The following is a 21,924-nucleotide window of genomic DNA, read 5'->3' as shown; positions in this document are numbered from 1 at the left end:
ATATATAATATATAGTGTGTATACCTAAATACACACCTTGATTGTGCAGCGAGATGCACATGGTAGGCCCATGTGCTGTTTTATGGTCCCACTCCAGTAAATGGGATTCTGGCGTCTGCATGCAACAGATTACAGGATCAGGGCCGTAGCGGTGCAGCTGGGTTTGCTCTTCTGTGTTAGCTTTTCGACTGGGATATACGGGAAAGGGTTTAGTTGGGCAAGAAAAGTGACTAAAGACCTTTCTCTCTAAATGCTCTAACTTACTGTTCCCAGCTTGCTCATTATGTTGCCTGACCCTTTGTGTTTCATGTAGTTTCCCAGCTTCTTGGAAATATGCTCCTATGATTAACATTGTTTCTAACTGAAGCTGAAGATCTGTCCATTAACTCTTTGAGGCTGGGCAAGTTGTGGGTTTTCTAATATTCCACGTGCGAGTGGGGAATGGCCCCAGCCCTGACTTGTGAAGATAAATTGCATCTCTCAAGCTTCAAACTTTTGTGTCTCCTGAGATAAGAGGATTCGCTCCCTACGATTGTGGAATCATGGGTCCCCACCACCCCTGCTTCTCCACTACTGCAAGGTTCCTGTCTGGGATATCAACTCCAGGAATGAAGGGGGTCTTTAATTTCCTCCTTCATTGAGTTTCGGACTTCCTTTATGCTGCTCCAGTAAGTCAAACTCCAAGCAAGAAGGCAGTTCAGCCAACATAGTCATTCAGTGTGCGGCTTTCCCCTGTTCTGCTTCACTAATGAACCTCAACCCTGATCTGGAAGGAACGTTCTCTTCTGGGTTGCAAAGGAAGGTTTATTTTTCACAATGCTCATTCAGTCCTGAAATCTCTTTCCTGTAAGAATCCTGCCTACCAGAGTCTGCTCTGTGACGCCAGTGTAAATCCCATCGAACGCCACTGGCTTCCGTGAACTTGCTTCAAATTTATACCCAGACCAAAACTTCCCCTTTAACATGAGACTTGTTTTCCACCCACAGACTGGTTATTTCCCCCCATCCCCTGCCGCCCTCCCGTCTCCGGCACTGTGGGATTAGAGCCAAGACAGCTCAGAAAATCACCCTTTCATCCCCCTCCTCCCGCCGATTCTGTTCTCAAATCAGAGATACAACGTCAAGGCATTTGTGAAAGGGCCAAAGTGGTTTAGTAAGCAGTTTTGTGGAATGGCAGTGGACCAAGGAGTGCGTCATTCCCTTCTTAGCTCGCTATCTGGCAGATGCCAGCTATGACACATAATACAGGCCATTCTTGGAGAGAAGAATCCAGCAGTCCAGGCTGCCAGGGCAAAGCTTTTGTGGTGATTCTTGGAGAGTTAATATTCAGAGAGAGGAAAACGTTCAGCTCCCAGGGAAGGGAGGCATTAGGGTGGCTGGAGATAGGAAGAGGTGTGGTGGGAGCCATTGAGCACTGTGTAGGCTTCCAAATGGCCATGCTGGTTCCTTCGCCTCGATTTGGACCTGCCACATGTTACCATGGTATGCCGTTGCTTTTCTATACTGCCCACGCTGCGTTAGGTGCTGTACAAAGAATAAAACCCAACCCCATGCCCCAGTAATCTTCTACTCTGTTAACATCTACCACTACTTAGATGCAGGATAAGGGCGTGGCCATTAATGCCAAATGGCACACTGCCTTTATGTGATGGGAGAACCAGTCAACCTGGCTGGGATTTGAGACCCTAGCGCTCTATTTGTCAGATTTGAGCATTAACCCCTTGTGCCCCGGGAATAAACAGTTTATTTTTCTCAGTGCTGATCTTTCTAGCAAGAGTTCATCTCTGGTTTGAACGTGGTAGATGGCTCATTAAAGCCCTATGCCTAGAACACCAGGAGCCCGATGGCTGAGATTCCGGCTTAGCCACATCCCTAGCTATTGGTCGTGGCCCTTGCAAATGAATGCCCGCTTGATGGGTGTATTGCAATAGCTGTGCGAGCAAGTCATGCTTTGGCAGCATGGCTCATGTGATTGTGTCTCCCATTAAGCCTGTCCCAAGCGGTGCGTTAAAGGGCTCCGGGTTAAGAGCGGTGCGTTAAAGGGCTCCGGGTTAAGTAAGCTGTTCTGCATCCATGTTTTTAGACGTCCCCTGGGTACGTGCTGCTCGGTTCACTTTCCTCTTTATCATCTCCGATGTCATTAGGCGCCTTAGTGTGGCTGTTACCAGGCCTGTGGAGATAGATGGCTTGGCATGCATCTCCTGTGCACGGATAGCAGTGGCAACCAAGACAGTTGTTCAGTTTGAGCAGCTGGGAATCCAACTAGACCCCTGCGTCAGGAACTGGTTGCCAACGATGGGGGGTGGAGAGGGTGATATTACCTCCTGCCAGTGCTTCTGTTTGCTTCTCCTTGCGCACCGTGATCTGAGGATTGAGGCTTAGCTCTCTGCGTTCTCATGCATGCCCCAATCTCGCCCAGACCCTTGGCCTCATTCTCAGGCACACAGAGCTGAGCGTCCCCAGCAAACTGAAAACCCTTCGTGCCTCTTCACTGGCTCTCTCAACGGCCTCACGGACACGCTGGCTAAGATTAGATGCTCGCAGAGCCCCTCATAACAGAGTCCTGTGTCCGAGCCCTTTTGGGGACAACTCCACATCGCTCATCTGCCTCTAGATTTGACATGAGGATCATTGTTTCCTGGGGAAATCTTGGCTGTGGTGTGAGGTAACCCTGGTAGACAGTCCTGTTGCCTCATCTAGTTTATATTTTTTGTTTGCCTCACTTCATCTCTCTCCCTCAGTTCCTCATCTGTGAAATGGGGACAATACGCCCCCACGTTTCAGGGGCACTGACCCATTTACAAGGTGCTCAGGTACCTCTGTGATAGGGGTCATATAAGTACCCAGTAGGACTGGGCGAAAATGTTTGCAATGGACAGTTGGGTTTTCGACTCAACTAATACTTCTGTGGAAGTTTTCCACTTTTCATAGAAAATTGCGACCTTTTTGTCAACAAACCTCAAACTTCTGGTTTTCGCCTGAAAATTTGGGGGAGGGGGAGGGAGGAGGAAATCTCCGTTTTCCAACCAGCTGTAGTACCCGGACCCATGGTGACCTGAAGGGACTTGACGTTCGCTAGATAACCTGAGCCAATGGTGCAGCGAGACTGGAACCTCTCCCCTCACTTAATGTAAGACCTGGAACGAGAAATCTTCAGCCTCCAAATACACATCTTGTGGGAACCAGAGCCCAGGTACCTCTCCGCCCCCACTTCTCAAGAAGCCACAAGAACCGTCCCCCGTGTCAGCTTGGCGTCGTAGCGCAAAGGGGAAAGCCATTTAAGGCAGACAAAGGTTGTATGAAAATATAATTCTGCTTTTGTTAGCAGCCATCAAACTCTAAAAGGCGCCGCTTTTGTTTTCTTGTAACGTTGTGAAAACCTCATGTCGGATCGAGAGCTGCGGTCCTCACGACTAATCGCTTCTCCTTTGTGTTTTTAGATTATAGGGGCAATTAGTGTTGTCAAAACCTCTGGCAATTCTCTTTGCTCTTGACAGGGTGTCAGTCCGCCGGGTGAGAAATGGAAGGTGTTATAACTCTCCGGTAATTAGAATGCCTCCGATTTGAAAATGCCAGCAAACGTGTATCAAATAGGACACGCTGGTGGTTGGGGCGGGGGAAGACGTTTGGATGGGGGATGCAGATGAGCGATTAATTACAGGCTCTCATTCCGAGCATGTTGCCAGCTGATGAAAGGCAAAGGGAAATTAGAGTGAGGCTTGGCTCCCCGGGAGCGGGCACGGACTCTGCGCTCTCACTTATCCTGGTGCTGCCATTGCGTGGATTTGTGTCTCTAAATCTCCAAGTGTCCCACTGCTGGGTGAGAGAATGCCCAACTGGTCAGATCATCAACCGGGCTAGGAAGAGTGGTGACAACAGCTTATCAAACTGGTCATCTCATCTAATTCCTAGGGGAACAGATAGTGGAGACCACCTCTACCTCTAAGGCTGTTTAATGGCTGCCTTGCCCTGGTAGCCAAAGAGCCTGAACTACCCATTTCAAGGCAGTGGCTTTGCCATGGCACGTATTGAGGCCCCCCTCAGTGATACATTTGGTCTGGTGACCAGGGTTTGCAGATGTCCCAATGGCGGGAGGGCTGTGCAGCTATTTGCAGGGACTAATTTAGCACTTTCTATTTCTGTGTGTGTGTTACCATAGCACCTAGAAGCCCCAGTCATGGCCCAGGACCCTGTTGTGCTAGGCGCTGTACAGACACAGAACCGAAAGGTGCTCCCTGCCCCTGGAGTGCTTGCACTTTTCCTCCCAGAGCGAGGAGGGCAGCAGTCCAGCTTCTGCCCGGATGAAGTGCTCCTGTGGCGTCGATTTCCCAGGCTGACTTTCATCCAAGATGCCTCAGTTGCAGCCTCTGGGTGAGCATGCAACAATTAATAAATAACTTTACAAGAAGTCAGCTGAGGGAGAGAGATCTGAAATGACAAATGAAACTCCACCCACTCGGGACACCTCCCTCTAGCATAAAGCCTGAGTAAATAGGTAAGCCTTGCAACCTTTCTCAAAGGTCGGCAAACTCCGGCTCAGTTGGTCCAATAGGGTGGAAGCAGAGCAAATTCCATGGAGGGTGGCCCCCTCCATGAGCCCTGCCAGCCCCAGCTCCGCCCAGCTGCTGAGATGAGCCTTAAGGGAAGAAGCAGGTCTCTTAAGTAGGTGGGATCCATATTGTGGAGATCAGGCCTGGGTTCTGTTTCTAGCTCTGGGAAGAAGTGTGCTGGAGTGATTAGAGCTGGGAGCCAGGACTCCTGGGTTCTGTTCTCAGCTGCGCCGCGAAGTGACCGTAAGCAAGTTGCTTCACCTCTTTGTGTTTGTCAAATGAGGCTAGCAGTTACCTGTCTCTGAGACCCTTGATTGCAGACAGCTCTGTAAGGACAAAGAGTTACTCCCTAGGTCCAAGGCAATACCTTCAGATATACCTGCAAACACGTAACAGGTCCCGTGTTGCATAAAAGAAGCACGGGTTGCTGAGAATAAGCAAGCCACCTTGCTGTCCAAACTCCAGCCCTTCCTGCTCTATGCATGACGGGCTGGTGGTTCTTTGCAGCACCCTGGCAGCACAAATCCTAATGAACACATGTCTGGCTCTGTTTGAAAAGGGGCCGGGGGGAGGGCGCACATCAAATACCCTCAGCTGCAGTCCCTGGAAGAGTTAGGCTCCCTTCGTCCCAGGGCCCTTTCATGATGGGGAGGGGAGTTGTAGTCTGCAGCTGATATGACCTCGGACAAGTTCAAAAGGACTTGGGGGGGGGCACTCATTCATTCGCGGGGTTAAACAATGTAAATGGTGGTGGTTGAGGCCAAGCGCCTCCTACAGACAAGAATAGGTTACTGCAGCTCTCTCTTGGGAAGGTTGCCAGAAATGTTAACAGTGCTGGGGCGCAGCTACTTAGCAGTTAGAGGCCTGTGCTTTATTTCAGCTGCTCCCTGCCTGGCTCAATCTCTCCCTACAAGGCTGGGATCAAAGTAGGAGGTAACTCACCACCAGCTGGAACGGAGATCTCCTCTTCCCATGCCCCACATGTGCTCTGCCTCCAGCAGGACCAGAGAGCCAGGAAAAACTTCTGCCTGATTTCGCCCCCCCCCCCCCACCTCCTGGTAACCTAGCCCTCAGCTATCGCAGGGTCACTCTGGCTAAGACCAATCTAGCGTGGAGCCTCCTTGGAGAGGCAGGCTTCCCTGCTGTGGGCCTGCCGAGGTTACCCGCTCTCATGGTGACGGAGAGCGTCTAGGAGAGTTGGTTTCGGTGGAAGAGGGGTTCTGCAGCTGTCAAGGGAGGGCTCATGCTGCATGCAGTCCCACGTAGAGGCGAACGGAGCAGAGTTAACATGAAATGTACAATAGCTTTACATTCCATTCCCAGGTGCTGATTTCAGCTCACCCCCTGGGCTAGCATTGCAGGGTCAAACCCCTGGAAACTATTCTGGGGTGATGTCTGCCCCCTGCGTGGACATGGGGCAGGGTGATAGGGGGGCCCTGAAATTTTCAGGATCCCCACCAATTTTTTCTGGCTCCCAAACTTGTCCGGGGCGAAAATCATTTCCCGAGCAAATGCCCAGGATCCGACATCCAATATTACCTCAAATCACAGGGGGCGCATACACGTGCATGCTAACGTAACAGAAGTCAGCTTGGCAAGCTCTCCTAGCGCACCCGGTCCTTGGCATGGTAATTACATGGGTTACTAATGTCAGCTGGCAATAGTGGTTGGCTAGAGATGATTGATACGTTCCTCACGTCTCTGCAAATCCTGATAACTTCTCCACAGTCTGATTTTTAGAAGTGTTTTGGCCACCAGTGTCCCCTTCCCTCCTCCTTTCTCTTTCCAGCTCTCTCTCTAGCTCCCTCCTTTACATTTAGATCCGTGCCTAGAGAAGAGGAGCAGCACCCAGCACCTATGCTGTGAAGCCCTGTGCCCAGCTCGGGTGCCTGCTGTGAGTCAGATTAATTAGAACTGTGGTCTGTGGAGCACTTAAGTGTGGCTTATGGAGAGCTGGTTGGCCCATATGGTGCTGGCTCTTCCTCCTCATTTCTTAGTGACTAAATGATATTAAAGGAAGCTTGAAAAAGATCACCACTGGGGAGGGTGGGGGAACTGCATGGCAGCCAATGGGGACGGGGGAAGGTCCACCAGAGAGCCTCTCAAGATGTGGGGCCCATACTGTGAATAAGGCCCCATGTAAATCACAATTTCACGGAAATCATAAAATTAGCCCAATTCCGTGCTGAGCACAGGGCCCCAATCCCTGCTCTGGGCTGAGCTAAGCCAAGACAGCTGACGCTGTGTGGTGAGACACACACGCACTCCCTGGGATAAGCCTGGCTACCACCTTCCCCACCCCCCCTCCCCCCCCAATGGGATGGGGTCAGCCCATGAACCTCCCCCAGGAGCAGCCACGGGTGTTGGAAATATGGCAGCAGTTCAGGGAGGGGACTCGGCAGCCGTGGGTATCCCATGAAACTCAAACAATCTGAAGCTGCTTGTGACACGTGGCCTGTGAGCTGGAGTCCCAGTGGACTCTGCTGCGAGGGGGGGCTGCAGGTCAAACACCTGAAACTCGGGACGTGCAATCTGTTCCGCGCAGGCTCTTACAGTGCACCACTCCCCCCGCGGGGCCCCCACCCCACACGTGCCAGTTACCCATGGACATCAAGTGGAAAGGAAAGCCATTTTTCCCTTCTGCCTCCACATTGGACTCCGAGCAGCTCGGCTCAGGCAACCCCCAAGGGGGGCGCGTTCGCTGCAGGTTGGTCACGGGCTTCTTCCGACCCACTTCCAAGCTCCTGTGAGTGACGACGACCCCGTTTGGGAGCCGCGGCTGCTCTATTTCGGTCGTTCTGGAGCCCGCGCAGACAGCAGTATCCAGGACTGGCATCTCTTGATACCTTTCACATTGGGATCTGCTACTCAATCCCTTGCCCTTGTTCCCACCTCTTCCCGGCTTATCACCAGTAAGAACTTCTGCTCGCCTGGGGTCAGCGCTCCCCCTCCACGCCCCGCTGCAGCGGGCTTTCTGACCCGGCCTGCTTCCAACTGGCTATATTTTAATACAGCTGCTAGAACCAGTTTGGAAGGTGAAGAGGTGACATTTGATTGACAAGCCCAAATGCCTCCCCTTTCTTCTGGGGCCCCGAGCTTGTTAGGTGTGTTTTGTCTTAGAAGAGAATTTAAGCAACGAAGGAAGGGGAAGGTGAGGCTGGGGGAGTGGGAGCGGGCACGGCACTTACCCTAGAGCTGTTGCAAAATCTCTGGGTTGTGGGTTTTCGCCCCGAGTTGTTGCCAGCGCCTTCCCTGAATGCTGCAGCACAAAGGCAGGGTGAGGAAGGCAGGCTGTGGGCCCGAAAATGGGATGTTGGGGCTCGACACCTGAGCAGGTGACAGCAGTCCACCTGGGAAAAGCCACGGGCCTCCCTCCCCATTTCTCAGAGCCATCCTGTCCTTGGATGGCCCTGCAAGCAGCCCCCTGCCTTGGTTTCCCTCTTCTGGGCACTTGCAGTTCCCTTCTCCCAGGGGGCTGATTGCCTGCCCGCAGTCTCCACTGTATGTGAAAAGGCAACCACCACTTTGACTGCCCTCCAGCAGCGGCATTACAAGCATGCTTGCCTCAGTTTCCCCTTTCTTCCAGAGACCCCGGGAACTCCACACAAGCTTTCCCCCTATAAAGAGCCCTTTTCAGGAGTAATTTCTTATAAGTCCCATGACCATAGCCAAATGTCCTCAGCACGGACCGAACGGTACATTTACTTATTCTCAACTCCCAACTGTCCATCGAGAGGCCAGGTACAGCTCCAGCATCTTACCCTGCCTCACCCTGGCCCCTCTAGCTGGGGTGCTTCTCCACCCTGTTATATTCTCAGGCCTGGCTCCAGCTCTCACCTGGAGACATGGGTGGGTTCACCCCTCTACCGTTCCCCAGCCTTTAGCCCTCCCTGGCCTCCGGCTCCAGCTTTTTGAGTCAGGGAGCCTCCAGACTCTCTGTGGACTCTGGATTCTGGACTCTCTTTCAGGGCACCCCAGTCCCCTGCCTGAGGACTGTGAACTCCATTGCTTTTGGACCGTCTCTTGTAACGCTCAGGGCAGCCTTACCCTAAATGGCCTAAAATAAGATCTGGGCAAGGTTCTGAGTCCCCACAACTTCCTTTGGCTGGATGGGAGTTGTAGCTCCCAGAAGGTGCTCAGCATCTCACAGGATCGTTCCCACTGTGTGCACCACATTCTTTCCAAATCATACGCCTTGCAGCTCAAGAATCTCTGCCCCCACCTTCCCACTGCAGCTACCTCTAAGCTAACACATGCTGCATAGCAGCAGTGGGCTAGAGAAGTTCTGGCTACCGTTCTTAGCAAAAAGTGCCATGGGGACCCTAGAGATGAGAAAACCTCTGACCCCTCTCCCCCATGGCTTTTGAGATTCGGATAAAATGGAGTCCGGATCCAAACCAGACATGGTTTCGCTTTTGCAAAACCCAAACCTCTGCTGGTTCGAGGGCCTGATTTTAAAGATACAGAGCATTGATTTTTTTGTTTTTTCCTTTTACAATTGGATTTATGGGTGTGCAGTGCCTCTGAAAATCGAGCCTTTAGGGAATGACATCAGTGCTTGCAATTTTATCTGGAGATTCATGATGTTTGCGTAACACCTCGGCTCCTGGAATCATGTGATTACATGAGAATCTCCGCTTACATTTAAAATACGAGTAGGATTGTAGCCTTCATGGCTGTGGAGAAAAGCTTGAAAACATGACCCCCTTAAAGGCTCAAAACCAAGAAGGGAAATACCCCTTTCCCAAGGAAAAAAAACCTATATATTAAAAATCTCATGGCTCTTCTGGGCCTAACTTGTAGCTTTTGAATGCTTGGTCTTGGTGATGCTGGCTACGTTTTCAAATCCTCTCTGCTAGCGCTGAGACCCAAACCAGTTTTTGAGGGGTTTTGGAGCCGGGCTTAGCAGCCCTATATTGAGGGGGCATCATTCAGGGAACAACCCCGTGTCTGATTTGACTTCAAAGTGGGTAGGATGTTCCTAAAGCATCCCCAGAGCCAGCCTACCAAGTCTGTGGATGATAGGAATTCGGGGGAGGATTTTTAAGGGCCTAAGATGGCGGGAAGCTCTGTTGCGGCCTTAACGAGGGAGCGATCGCTAAAGCGGATCGCGATGGTGCTTGTAGCCGTAGGTGAGAACTTCCTCCTGGGAGCTCAGCGTGGGGTTGTGTTTAACGCGCGCTCGCTCTCTGTCTCCGCAGGTCCCCGTGTCTGTCGCCATGATGTCGCCTCAGATGATCACGCCACAGCAGATGCAGCAGATCCTGTCTCCTCCCCAGCTCCAAGCTCTGCTGCAACAGCAGCAGGCGATCATGCTGCAGCAGGTAGGGCCAGCCTGGGCCTCCCTTTCTCCATCTGCCCTATGAGGCTGGCTCACTGAGCTCCGCATCCTTGCCCCATGGATGCAAATAGGGTCAGCACTGGCCAGCACTCCACACCATTCTCTCCAGTGTCATTGGCCTCTGTGTAGGGTGAGCCTGGGGCCCCTCTAAGGCCATCCTGCAAGCAGCCTGGCCCTTTCCCTCTCTACGGCTGTCTCCAGTCCCCCCATTTTGCTTGCCCTGGGGCTCCCAATCATGTTGGCACCATGGAATGGGAAGAATTGTAATTTATCAACCATCCCAGTGCAGCTGGATTCTGCTGCAGAGTCAAAATCCCTACAACAGCGTCTACATTAAAACCTATTCAGGGTTTGGTTTCAGTGAGGAGAGGCCTGAGCCAAAGCCCGATGCATGGGAACGTTTGGATCTGGGGTCAGGCTTTGTGGCTCGCCCCAGTCTCTCTAGTGGGCCCCGAGCCTCAAGCTCGACTCTGGACTCTTCCTGAGTTGGGGCAGGTTTTTTGGATCTGGATCCAGGCTCAGACTTAGCAGCTGGGTTTGTTCCTTGGAGTAGCTCGACTCTGGACTCTCTCTGAGTTGGGGCAGGTTTTTTGGATCTGGATCCAGACTCAGACTTAGCAGCTGGGTTTGTTCCTTGGAGTAGCTTGACTCTGGACTCTCTCTGAGTTGGGGCAGGTTTTTTGGATCTGGATCCAGACTCAGACTTAGCAGCTGGGTTTGTTCCTCGGAGTTGAGCTTTCTCTGCATTCCAGAACACACACACACACACACTGCAAAATGAGTGGAAAAAGAGGGGTGGGAGGGAAAGAACTCCAAAACACAAGGACGTGGGTAAACATCTCCAGCTGGGGGAGGAGAGGAGAGTAAGAAATCTCACAAGCATCTTCCACACCCTTCTCTTGCCTTCCCTACCTGTTTACTCCAAACACACTGATAAGGATTCAAGGTTGGCCCCAGGGAAAGAACAAAGGGTAAACACTAACCTGGGTGGAGTCCTTCTCGGAGCCTCTTGGGAGCCGGATAAAGAAACATGTTTGACTGCAAATTAAACAACCCAGGCCAGAATAGCTTGCATTCTCCACCAGAAGAAAACTAAACAGCACACCTCTCACCTCTTGACCCAATGTTCTCGGAACCCTGTTCAACCGAGTTCCAGAGACCTGGTTTTGATTGGCTTTCGGGTAAACAGCTTGGCTTTCCAACCCTGTTCCACAGACAGAGAAAGCAAAGTTACTGCTGTCAATCCCTGAGCTGATAAAGGTTTTCCAGCATCCAAAGAGGCGTTCAGCGGAAGCTAAGGCTTTCCCGGCTTTGTGGGCGCTTCTTTGTGGCTTTTATGGAAAACAGATCCATCGGGAACAGTTTATTTGGAGACGGGAGTTGGGGGAGGAGGGAATCTTAGAGCTGGAATTTACCCCTTCCTGAAAATCCAAAATACGGAACAAAAGCACCTTTTATCAGATGATCTCAAAGTGCATTACAAGCATTAATTAAACTTCCTGTGTAGTTATAATTGTCCCCGTTTTACAGATGAGTAAACTGAGCAGAAGTGGCTCATTGGGGGGGGTAGAACCCGCGTGGCCTGGCTCCTAGTCTCCTGCCCCAACTGCTGCTAGACCACAGCTCCTTCCAAAGTGAGAGCAGCGAGTCTAATCTGGAGGAGGAAAAGCAGTGAGAGAGAGAAATATTACTCAGAAAGGCCAGGAGTGCAATCTCGAGGCTTATACCAGCCAGAGGAAAGGGGGAAGAGACTTTCCTGTAGCCCCCTCCCATCATCACCATAGTATTTCAGCCTCTCTGCCCTCACGCTAGCCATTATGAGTGAGTCACCTTTACTCATGTTGCTGTTTGTTCGGGGAACATGTCTCATTCCCATTGATGGGTTGTTTTAATTTGACTGCTGCTGGGGCCTGCCCGTCAATCTCGGCCACACCCTTTGGCAAAGGGTCGCCTGGGGCTTAGAGGGGGGGTACTTCTGCTGGCTAGGGCAGAAGGTTGGGAGTCAGGGCTTCTGGGTTCCTTTCCCTACAGTGTCACGAGCTGACGGTGAGACTCCACCTCCTCGCACCTCACTTCCTCCCTCTAAAACGCAGATAATTAATTGCTAATACATACGATAATACTGAATTAAGTACATGTTTGTTGCTGCACTTAGCAAAATGGGGCCCTGACCCAGCTGAGGCTTCTAGGCCGTACCCTAATACAAATGATGATTAATAACAAGCGAGGCTTAATTTGTATATGTAAAGGGCTTTGAGAGCTTCAAGTGAAAGACAGTTGAGAAAGGGGAGTATTATCATTATTTATTAATTGTGCATTTTAATTATCCCAGAGAGTCAATATCGATTGTGGGTCTCAGTTCTACCATGGAGTTGGGCAGAGAGCAGCGGACTGCCAGTGCTGTCTTTAAATAGCTGAAATGTTGTTTCACTGACTTTAGGAGCTGGGTATTTAAGCAAACCAACAAACATTGTGAGCCTGGCAGTAACGTGGCCAGAGTTGGCAGCCTTGTGCTAAGCCCAGTTTAAGAACCTAAGTGGTTCGGCATGGGCAGGATCTTCCAGCTGCCTTCCTGACGTGTGCTGCTTTCTGCTCTCCCTCCCCTCAGCTGCAGGAATACTACAAGAAGCAACAGGAGCAGCTTCACCTGCAGCTATTGACACAGCAGCAAGCCGGAAAGCAGCAACCCAAAGAGGTGAGCTCGCCCACGCAGGTTCAGGGCACAGACGCCGGCACAGATTGGAACGGGTGCAATCCGAAGGGGAGGAAAGGTCGTGGCGTGTGTAAATCCTAGCGTTTGGGGTAGCCCGCTGGCAGGCATGTGTCAGTGGAAGGAGGGGCCCAGGGGGTAGGGGCATATGGCGGTAGAGTGGATAAATGAGGTGCAATGGGGCTGGGAGGGTGGGGCAGCTGGACCTAGGCCACCTGCGACACCTTTTCTTGTGGTTACCCTATCATAAAATTCAACATCGGGTGCGTCACTCTTAGCTCAGAGTACATCATTACCGGATGATGCAGCTATCAAATATGCATGGAGTGTCAGAGATGATGAGGTCACTTGGGTGTGAGAGCCGCAGTGTCCGTATGCCGTGTCCCACGTAGGAACGTCTTTCCTGCGGGAGCTCGCCGTACTGCCCAACCCACAGTCAATGTTTTGCCGGAGGCTTCTGTGCTGAGTGGATTCTTAGCCGAACAAATTTCCGCTCTCTGTGGAATTCTGCTCGTCGGTGGCTGTCCATCTCTGGCTATGCGTAGGGTTGCATGTGCGTGTGCTTTTGTGCAAGTGGAATATGTTCAACAGCCATCAGCCCTGTGCTTCCTTCCCTTCACCCAGAAGGGATCTTTTCAAGAAGACGAGAGGAAAAATCTTTTCTTTTCCGCTCTCCCCCAAGAGTCCCAAAGAGCCAAGAGCTGAACCGCTGGAGTTGGAGACCATGAGCCATTTTCTCTTCCTCATATTAGCTTGAGCCAGAGAGGGAGAGTTGGAAAAAACGAGGCATCAGGGAAAGGCTGAAATTCAGTGTGATTGAGAGATGTCCCGTCCAATGGGTCCAGGACACGCAGGATCTTTGATCTGTGCCCACGCTGCACCTTGAGCATTAGCAGCACCCGCGTGTCAGCCTTTACCCAAGTGACAAGCACCGCTGCGCTCAGGCGAGGAGTTTGTGTGGGGCCAAGCCTCAGGAGGAACACTTGAGTAAAAGGTGCAATGAAGACCAGGGCCTGGATGGGGTGGAGGTGACATTTGGAGGAGGTGACACCCTCGTCCGGGTTCAGACTAGTAGTAGTAATAGAATGCTCTTGTATTCCTCGCCCTGGTGGAGGCGGCAGGTGCTGGGTATCTAGCACGGGAAGCCTGTTCTCCTGACATCTCCTGCCCAGTTTTGCAGGTTCGGATTAGTGGGGCTCAGACACCGGGGAGCGAATTATTCAATCTCTTGAGATTTCATCCATGGCTAGTGACAGTATCTCCATTTCCTACCTTTTTCTGCATAGTGGTTTGGGCCCCCGTGAAAGGGACCAGAAGCATGCGGTGGGTGAGGTCGCAGCAGCTGTGGGTCCCCCTGATCTGGGGCACAAGCTCCCACAGGAAACCACCTTTCCAACTCTTGCTGGAACTCTTCCTTGTTTGTGGGGTGGGATGGGACATGTCTTTTGTTCCTTGATTGTGGCTGCCCACTTAAATAGCTTTGCTAAGGCTTGTCTAGACAAGGGGGAATATGCGTTGGTGTTATCTACTATCTCTAACGTGCTGTAATGCAAAGGGAGGCAGTGTGGTCTAGTGAATAGGGCTGTGGATTGTGCCTGAAGCAACCTGGGTTCTAGTCCTACTCTCTGCCTGCTGAGTGACCTTGGGCGAATCGTTTCACCTCTTTCCCTCTCTCTCTTTCCCCATCTGTAAAATGGGCATAAGGACTCCCTTTGTATAGTGCTTGGAGATCTGCAGATGACAAACACAGCGTAAAAGCTCGGTAGGTATTATTAATACAGGCACGCTGAACTACTGAAAAATGGATCTTGCACTAGTGTGGTGAAAACTCAATAAGTTAACAGGGTAAGTCACATCCGTACAGCACATCTACACTGGGCATTTGCACCAATATTACAGTGCCATTGCAAAAACCAAACAAAATCCCCAGTACAGATGACGTGTTGAACTTGTAGTGTTTTGATGATAGATGTGGTTTCCACAGAAATACCTGCTGTTTCATCCCCCACCTCTTGTGAGTACAGGTATGTCTGAACTGGAAGCGGGGAAAGAAAAAAAAAAAAAAAAAAAAAAAAAGGAAAAACCATACCCGCAGTAGTAAGTCTGAGAGCCCAGATCAGCTGACTCAGACTCATGGGGCTTGCATTATAAGGCTAAAAATAGCAGTGTAGACATTCCTACTTGGGCTGGAGCTCCGGCTCTGAGACCCGGCGAGAGGGTTGGTGTCGGAGCTTGAGCCAGAACGTCTGCACTGAATCGTAGAATCATAGAATATCAGGGTTGGAAGGGACCCCAGAAGGTCATCTAGTCCAACCCCCTGCTCAAAGCAGGACCAATCCCTAATTAAATCATCCCAGCCAGGGCTTTGTCAAGCCTGACCTTAAAAACTTCTAAGGAAGGAGATTCTACCACCTCCCTACGTAACATATTCCAGTGTTTCACCACCCTCCTAGTGAAAAAGTTTTTCCTAATATCCAACCTAAACCTCCCCCACTGCAACTTGAGACCACTATTTCTTGTCCTGTCCTCTTCTACCACTGAGAATAGTCTAGAACCATCCTCTCTGGAACCACCTCTCAGGTAGTTGAAAGCAGCTATCAAATCCCCCCTCATTCTTCTCTTCTGCAGACTAAACAATCCCAGTTCCCTCAGCCTCTCCTCATAAGTCATGTGTTCCAGACCCCTAATCATTTTTGTTGCCCTTCGCTGGACTCTCTCCAATTTATCCACATGGTTCTTGTAGTGTGGGGCCCAAAACTGGACACAGTACTCCAGATGAGGCCTCACCAATGTCGAATAGAGGGGGACGATCACGTCCCTCGATCTGCTCGCTATGCCCCTACTTATACATCCCAAAATGCCATTGGCCGCCTTGGCAACAAGGGCACACTGCTGACTCATATCCAGCTTCTCGTCCACCGTCACCCCTTGGTCCTTTTCTGCAGAACTGCTGCCTAGCCATTCGGTCCCTAGTCTGTAGAGGTGCATTGGGTTCTTCCGTCCTAAGTGCAGGACCCTGCACTTATCCTTATTGAACCTCATCAGATTTCACTGCTATTTTTAGCCCCGAGGCCAAGCCCCACAAGCAGACTTGGTTGACCCGGGGCTCTGAAACTCTCTGCCATGGGGAGTGGGTGTGTTGACAGTGTAGATGTACCCTAAGAGACAAAGGGCCCTTCAACACCCCCATATTGAGAAAGTCAAAGTTTTTGCGCACACAAAAAATCATTTTCAAAATCAGGCCATTTTGCAGGCAGAAGGGAAATCAAAAAATTTCCACCCACTCTAAACCTGCATCTTTGTTCTATCTGATAAGAAAGCATCTTAAGGTGATTGCAGGATAACTGTGTCACTAGGGCCAGTAGGTTCCTGTGTGCGGATAAGAATCCTATTTGTCTTCATTCCTAGAATTCCCCTATCTATCTGGACTCACTCAGTCTACCCCTATCTGGAGTGACAGCAGACTTCAGTTGTCTCATTTACTCCAGTTGATGCTTTAATCCATTAAAAAGCCCCTAGTCTCTTCTAGCTTGAGGACACAATCTCTAAGAGTGGAAGAAGTGGAAAGAGAACAGTCGTCAGAGGCGTAGGAAGGTGTCCATGTTAACCTAGTTCCATTGGGCCAAAAGCATCCTCGGAATAATACCCATGGAGGCGATTGCCCTGTTGCCTTCTGTGAAGAGGGCTTTTCACTGTGTGTTCTTGGTCATGTCAGGCACCACTGGCCTACGCAGTGCAATGGTATCCCCTGTAAGCACTAACTCAATGAGAATGGGCAGAGGTCCAGGAAAAGCTGACCTGCCTCTCAGGAAGGTGTTTGCCGGCAGCTGGCATGGACCCTGTTTTGGCAGTGATCTTTCTGGAGTTGAAAATTTAGAGCCACGTGCTTGCGTCTGAATGAAAACTTAGAGAAAAGACTGATAGCCTGAGAAATCAGCTGGACAATGGAGTTGACACATGGCCATACCATCTAGTGTTCAACACCAGCCTAGATACAAACACCTGTAAGAGACCCAGTGTGGACACCCCATTGGTGAAGATGCAAAGCTTGTCTGCAATCGCAGACCACCACAGATGTGAGATGAAGCCCTCCCCACGTGCTCTGTGCAGGTGGTTCTTGTATGCTCAGGAGCCAATAAAGTGTGAATATCCTTCCTGCTCCAAGATGTCAGCCTATTGTGAGTTAGGCCTTGTCTACACTAGGAGGTTTTGCCAGTATAGTTACACTGGTACAGCAATCATGGCACAACCCTCTGCTGTTGGATCAGTTTAAAAATGCTTAGGCTGGTATAGTTTGTCAATAGTTGTGTCTGTGGGCTTTTACCAGCACGGCTAATCGAGTAACAAATCGCACATAGCTATGCCAGGAACATCTGTAAGTGTAGACGAGCCCTTACTTTTGGGGTAACTTCTCCTTGGCACTGTTTGATGTCAAATGCCAGGATCTGGCAAGTTGCTGGCTTACTGCTGGCTTGCTGGGGCCATCCGTTGAGCATTGCTATTCTATTTATTCCTTTATATTTCCCTTAGTCCCCGTCTCTCATTTCATCTACAGTAGAACCTCAGAGTTCCGAACCCCTCGGGAATGGAGGTTGTTCGTTACTTTGAAATGTTTGTAACTCTGAACAAAACGTTACGGTGGTTCTTTCAAAAGTTTACAACTGAACATTGGCTTAATACGACTTTGAAATTTTATGCAGAAGAAAAATATTGCTTTCCCTTTGTTTTTTAGTCGTTTACATTTAACACAGTACTGTATTTGCTTTTGCATTTTTTGTTTGTTTTTTGTCTCTGCGGCTGCCTGATTGTGTACTTCTGATTCCAAATGAGGTGTGTGGTTGACTGGTCAGTTCGTAACTCTGAGGTTCTACTGTATTACTACTATTCCGGGGTATGTTTCTTTGCACGTGCTGCTTTTATTCTGTCTAGTATTCGTTTACTCCACAATCTATCGGGGGGTGGGGAATAAACCATCTCAACTTGCCATATTTGAGATAAAGCCACTATTATCGGCCCATTCAGATCTGCCTGGCATCTTTAAACTGTTATTTCTATTGCGATAGCACCAAAGAATCCCAAGCAGGTGTTGGGCTCCCATTTTACTGGGTGCAGTGCAAACAAATGACACACCGGCAGTCCCTGCCCCAGAGAGCTCTCAATCCAGGATTTGGGCAAGATGCAATGGGGTGGGAGGAGCCTTTCAAAGGCACACAAAGGGCAGTTAAGTGCCTGACTCTCTAGATTTTTTTTTCTCACACACACACACACACACACACACACACACACACACACACACACACACACACACACACACACACACACACACACACACACACAGAGACACTGGATAAAAAGACAAAGTGGAGAATTTAGTGGTAGGGGGTTATGGTTTGTGAGTCCTGTACAGCATTGGCATTTTATTCCAGAAGGCCACTTTGAAAGTCTTCTCAGAATGATTGAATTGTTAAATGATTTCATGCGTATTCTGCATCTCTTTCTCTTTTATTAAAAAAAAAAAAGGCCAAAAAATATAAAAGGAGTACTTGTGGCACCTTAGAGACTAACCAATTTATTTGAGCATGAGCTTTCGTGAGCTACAGCTCACTTGTAGCTCATGAAAGCTCATGCTCAAATAAATTGGTTAGTCTCTAAGGTGCCACAAGTCCTCCTTTTCTTTTTGCGAATACAGACTAACACAGCTGTTACTCTGAAACCTGTCCAAAAAATATAGTTTGTCTTTCTGTAGTATGGACCGAGGCTTGTTCTGGACTCCTCCCACATTTCTGTGCCTGGATGACAAGGGATGTCATCCACTCGATAAATTGCCCTGTTCCATTTGCTCTCTCTGAAACACCTGACACTGGTTGCTGGCGGAAGACAGGATACTGAGCTAGGTGGACCATTGGTCTGACCCAGCATGACCATTCTTATTTTCTTATGTACAAGCCACACCTTCATTGGCATCTGTGGGGAGCTTTTTGTCAGTCTCCTGCGTGGGGGTTGCTTTTGTGCCGTCTCTTGGTATGGCGAGGCCATGGGAATATATGCCCCAGAGGTCCCCATTCAGCAGTCCGTCCCTGTTCAGCAAAGCACAGGCTTAACTTTGGGCATCTGCTCAATTCCCCTTTGACTTCAGCAAGACTTAGGGTAAGTCTACACAGCCAAAGTTAGTTTTTTTGCACCCCTGATTGAAGAAAGTTTCAGCGCTGTAAGGGGCAGTGTAGGCAAGGCCTTAGAAGTGAAATGTGATTGAGTGCTTTACTGAATGAGGCTGTACTTAAGTATGTGTCTAAACACTTTGCCAAATTGAGGCCTTAGGGCCTGAGCCAATGACTGACCAAATCAATGGAAAGACTCCCATTGACTTCAATAGGCTTTGAATCAAGCCCTTAAAGGAGAGAACCATAGAAATGTAAGGCTGAAAGGGACCTTGAGAGGTCATCTAGTCCATCCCCTTTATTGTTGTAGCATTGACCTGCAAGGTGGAGGGGTCAGACTTGATCCAAACTACGTCCTGGTGGCTGAAATATCCAGATATGCTTAAGAAACCCAAGAGGCTTAAATCTGCGTTTCCCAGAGCATCTTTTCCCATTGGCCGCAGACATTATATTGCAGTGCCTCTAATGAGCTCTGACAAAGGGCTCACCTAGGGATTTACTTAGTTTAAAAAGCTGCTTATTGATTAATGATCCAACAGGAATCAATGCCTTGTTGTTTTCTAAGGATTCCTTAATTATTACTATGTTTTGGTGGATTATTCAGTATATGCTAAGTAATCAGAGGGGTGCATGTGTGTGAAAAAAGACTCTCCTAAACACCACTAAAGTACAGCCATGAAGCCTGCCTGCAAACCCAGCAAAGAGGTTTCCAAAGGGATCCCAATATGGAAAGGAGAGTTGTCGCAAGGAAAGGGCTCCGGACCAGTGCCCTGAGTGACCAACAAAAACAAGTTATCTGGGAAAGGAAGAGCTTTGGAATTATGGGCAAAGTGGATGTGTGTTAGGGATACTTTGAAGTGGTCTGAGCACAAAGAATCGCAGCTTGGAAGTGGGCCTTGGGACCTGTTTCACGATCAACATGCCATCTGGAAATGATGCAGTTCACTCTTGTGTACAGGGCCAGCACCCGTCCGATGCCTCACTTAATATGGCAGGCACCTGTTGTCTTACAGCTGAGTAAGTGGTGTGTAGGCCGTGGGGCAGCCCTTCTGAATAGGGATCAATTTCACAAACTGAATTAGGTGGTTGCCATTAAAAAGTCAACATTTGCCAATAGGAAGCACTTGGTGGTAAATTGTGATAACACTGTTTGCTAAAGGAATAGGGAATAACTGCATTACTGCAGATACCGCCATGTAGTAGCTGTTGGCCAGTGCTGTCTCCTTCATGGCAACCATGGTAGTATTTAATTACGAACCCCATTACAACGCTTGTAAGCTGAGTGACTTCTTTCCCTTCAGTTGAGTTCATGGATTAGTGTGGCGTGACTATAAGTTACCAACTTGTCTTCAGGTGTCAGGGGATCGGCGGGTGGGCATCTCTTTCTGCCTGGGTCTTTGTGTTGTACAGTGAGGTTCAGAACAGGTAGCAGCCTGCCATGCAGGAGAGTTTCAGATCTCTCCAGCCGGAACAGTGGAACCAGAGCATAGTTGGAAACCTCCTGAGGAGTGTGAGAAGAACAGGAAAAGAGGAGGATGGAGGAGAGCGCAGAAAAGTGTGTAGCACTATATCCTGTCCAGGGGGAAGCAGTGATGTGCCATGTATATCTCTTCCAGAGATCACTTGCAATGAGGTGGGGGATGGACCTTGGGAGTTTGAGGTTTGAACAAAGCAGAGTTTGCTGTCTCAACTTCCTTGTTTTGTACCAATGGGGTGAGAGTGAGCAAAGAGGAGTGGGTGGGTGAGTGAGAGAGACTAGGTGTGCACACTGGAGGAAATCGTGAGATGACCCTGTTGTCCAGCTGAGTCAGGAGTTGGGCTGGATTTTCCACCTACCGCATTTGAAATAAGACTTAAGGCATCTTGTAGTGCTGACCCTCTAAGCAAAGCTCTGCCACCCTGGCCTGAGTAGTTTTTTTTCATGGGGTGGGAAATTTTACATCATTAGTATCCTTGCCATGTTCCTCTTCCACTTGATAAGTGCAGGCAAAGCAGAAGTGATGTCCAGGCGGGTGTAATTTTCTTGCTGCTGTCTTTTGAAGCAAGGCTGCTCTAAACAGAGCCAGGGTACGGGTGAACCCAGCAGTCCCCATTGTTACAAATTTGGTCCCTTTGTGCTTCCAAAGAACTTGGGAGGGAGAGGGGGATTTTTTTTTTTTAAAACGGCTTCTCTCCAGCCGTGGCCCCCATGTAGCGGCTGATATTGTACAGCTTGGCGGGGCGGGGGGAGGCAGCGCGCGGGGATTGGCTGGCAAGTAACCTAGGCGTCAGATTAATGAAGTGCTCCTGTCAGTCCAGAGTGTCACGCCGAAACTCCTCTTGATGTGCTCATAAATCAAAGTGACGGCGCCTGTTACCCCAGTAGCTGCACCCACTCAGCTGCGTCTAATGTAAACAGAGTGCAGACAAAACGCGGTACGGAACTCGGGCCCCGTCTCTGGGGAAGAGTGTGGGGATCATGGGGGGGAGGGGGAGGGACAGGACCCTGGATTGTTCCCTACTAGCCCTCCCCTCTCTCTCCCCCCGTTTCATCTCCCCACCTCCGCAACACGAGAGAACGGAGCGCCCCAACGGCCGCTGGTGACTGGCAGAGCGCAGTTCAGGAATTACTTTCTTTGTGTTTGAGATTTTTATCGGTGGGCCGATAAGCTTCATACTTCATTGGTTCTGTCAAGAGCGCGCCGCGGATGACCTCTGAAAGTGAAAGTGTCCAGAGAAACCCACAGACTATGGCAGCCGCACATCTTGCGGTGGGGGAGGGAAGGACACAAGCGGCCAGGCAACACCAGAAGGAAACTTTATTTTCTCTGGCAGAATGAACTACCCCCTCCCTACTGCTATAAGAGGGAGCTGGAGGGATGTGGCTTGCTGGAGGGCAAAAGGGTGGGGGTAGAGGGTATAGCTGGGTGTGAGGGCATGATTTTTTCTTTTTTGTCTTTTGCAGAATTTGGGCTATATATAACATATTTGCAACTACCCCACCTGATTTTGGGCAGGGGAGGAGGCTGGGCTATTAGAAATCCTACACAAGAAGGGCTATACTGGGTCAGACCAATGGCCCATCCAGCCCAGTATCCTGTCTTCCAAAAATGGCCAATGCCAGGCGCTTCAGAGGGCGTGAACAGGTAATCCTCATGTGATAAAACCATGCAAGATTCACGAAGC

The 21,924-nt window shown here is 50.0% G+C and overlaps 1 protein-coding gene across 4 annotated transcripts in view; it reads left to right on the top strand.

Annotated features, from left to right (window-relative positions):
• Positions 1-21,924, top strand: part of FOXP4 (forkhead box P4) — a 142,086-nt gene that overhangs the window by 74,198 nt on the left and 45,964 nt on the right. For all 4 annotated transcript variants that reach the window (XM_084611193.1, XM_084611195.1, XM_084611194.1 and 1 more), the window contains 2 exons: positions 9,752-9,874; positions 12,500-12,586. In XM_084611193.1, the coding sequence (XP_084467319.1) occupies positions 9,752-9,874; positions 12,500-12,586 (210 nt within the window). The remainder of the gene's footprint in view (positions 1-9,751; positions 9,875-12,499; positions 12,587-21,924) is intronic.

This window comes from Lepidochelys olivacea (assembly GCF_965140295.1).
Source record: "Lepidochelys olivacea isolate rLepOli2 genome assembly, chromosome: 21".
NCBI classification, from domain to species: Eukaryota; Metazoa; Chordata; order Testudines; family Cheloniidae; genus Lepidochelys; species Lepidochelys olivacea.
Note: the sequence above shows the minus strand (reverse complement) of the source record. Positions and strands in the feature narration are given on the sequence as shown.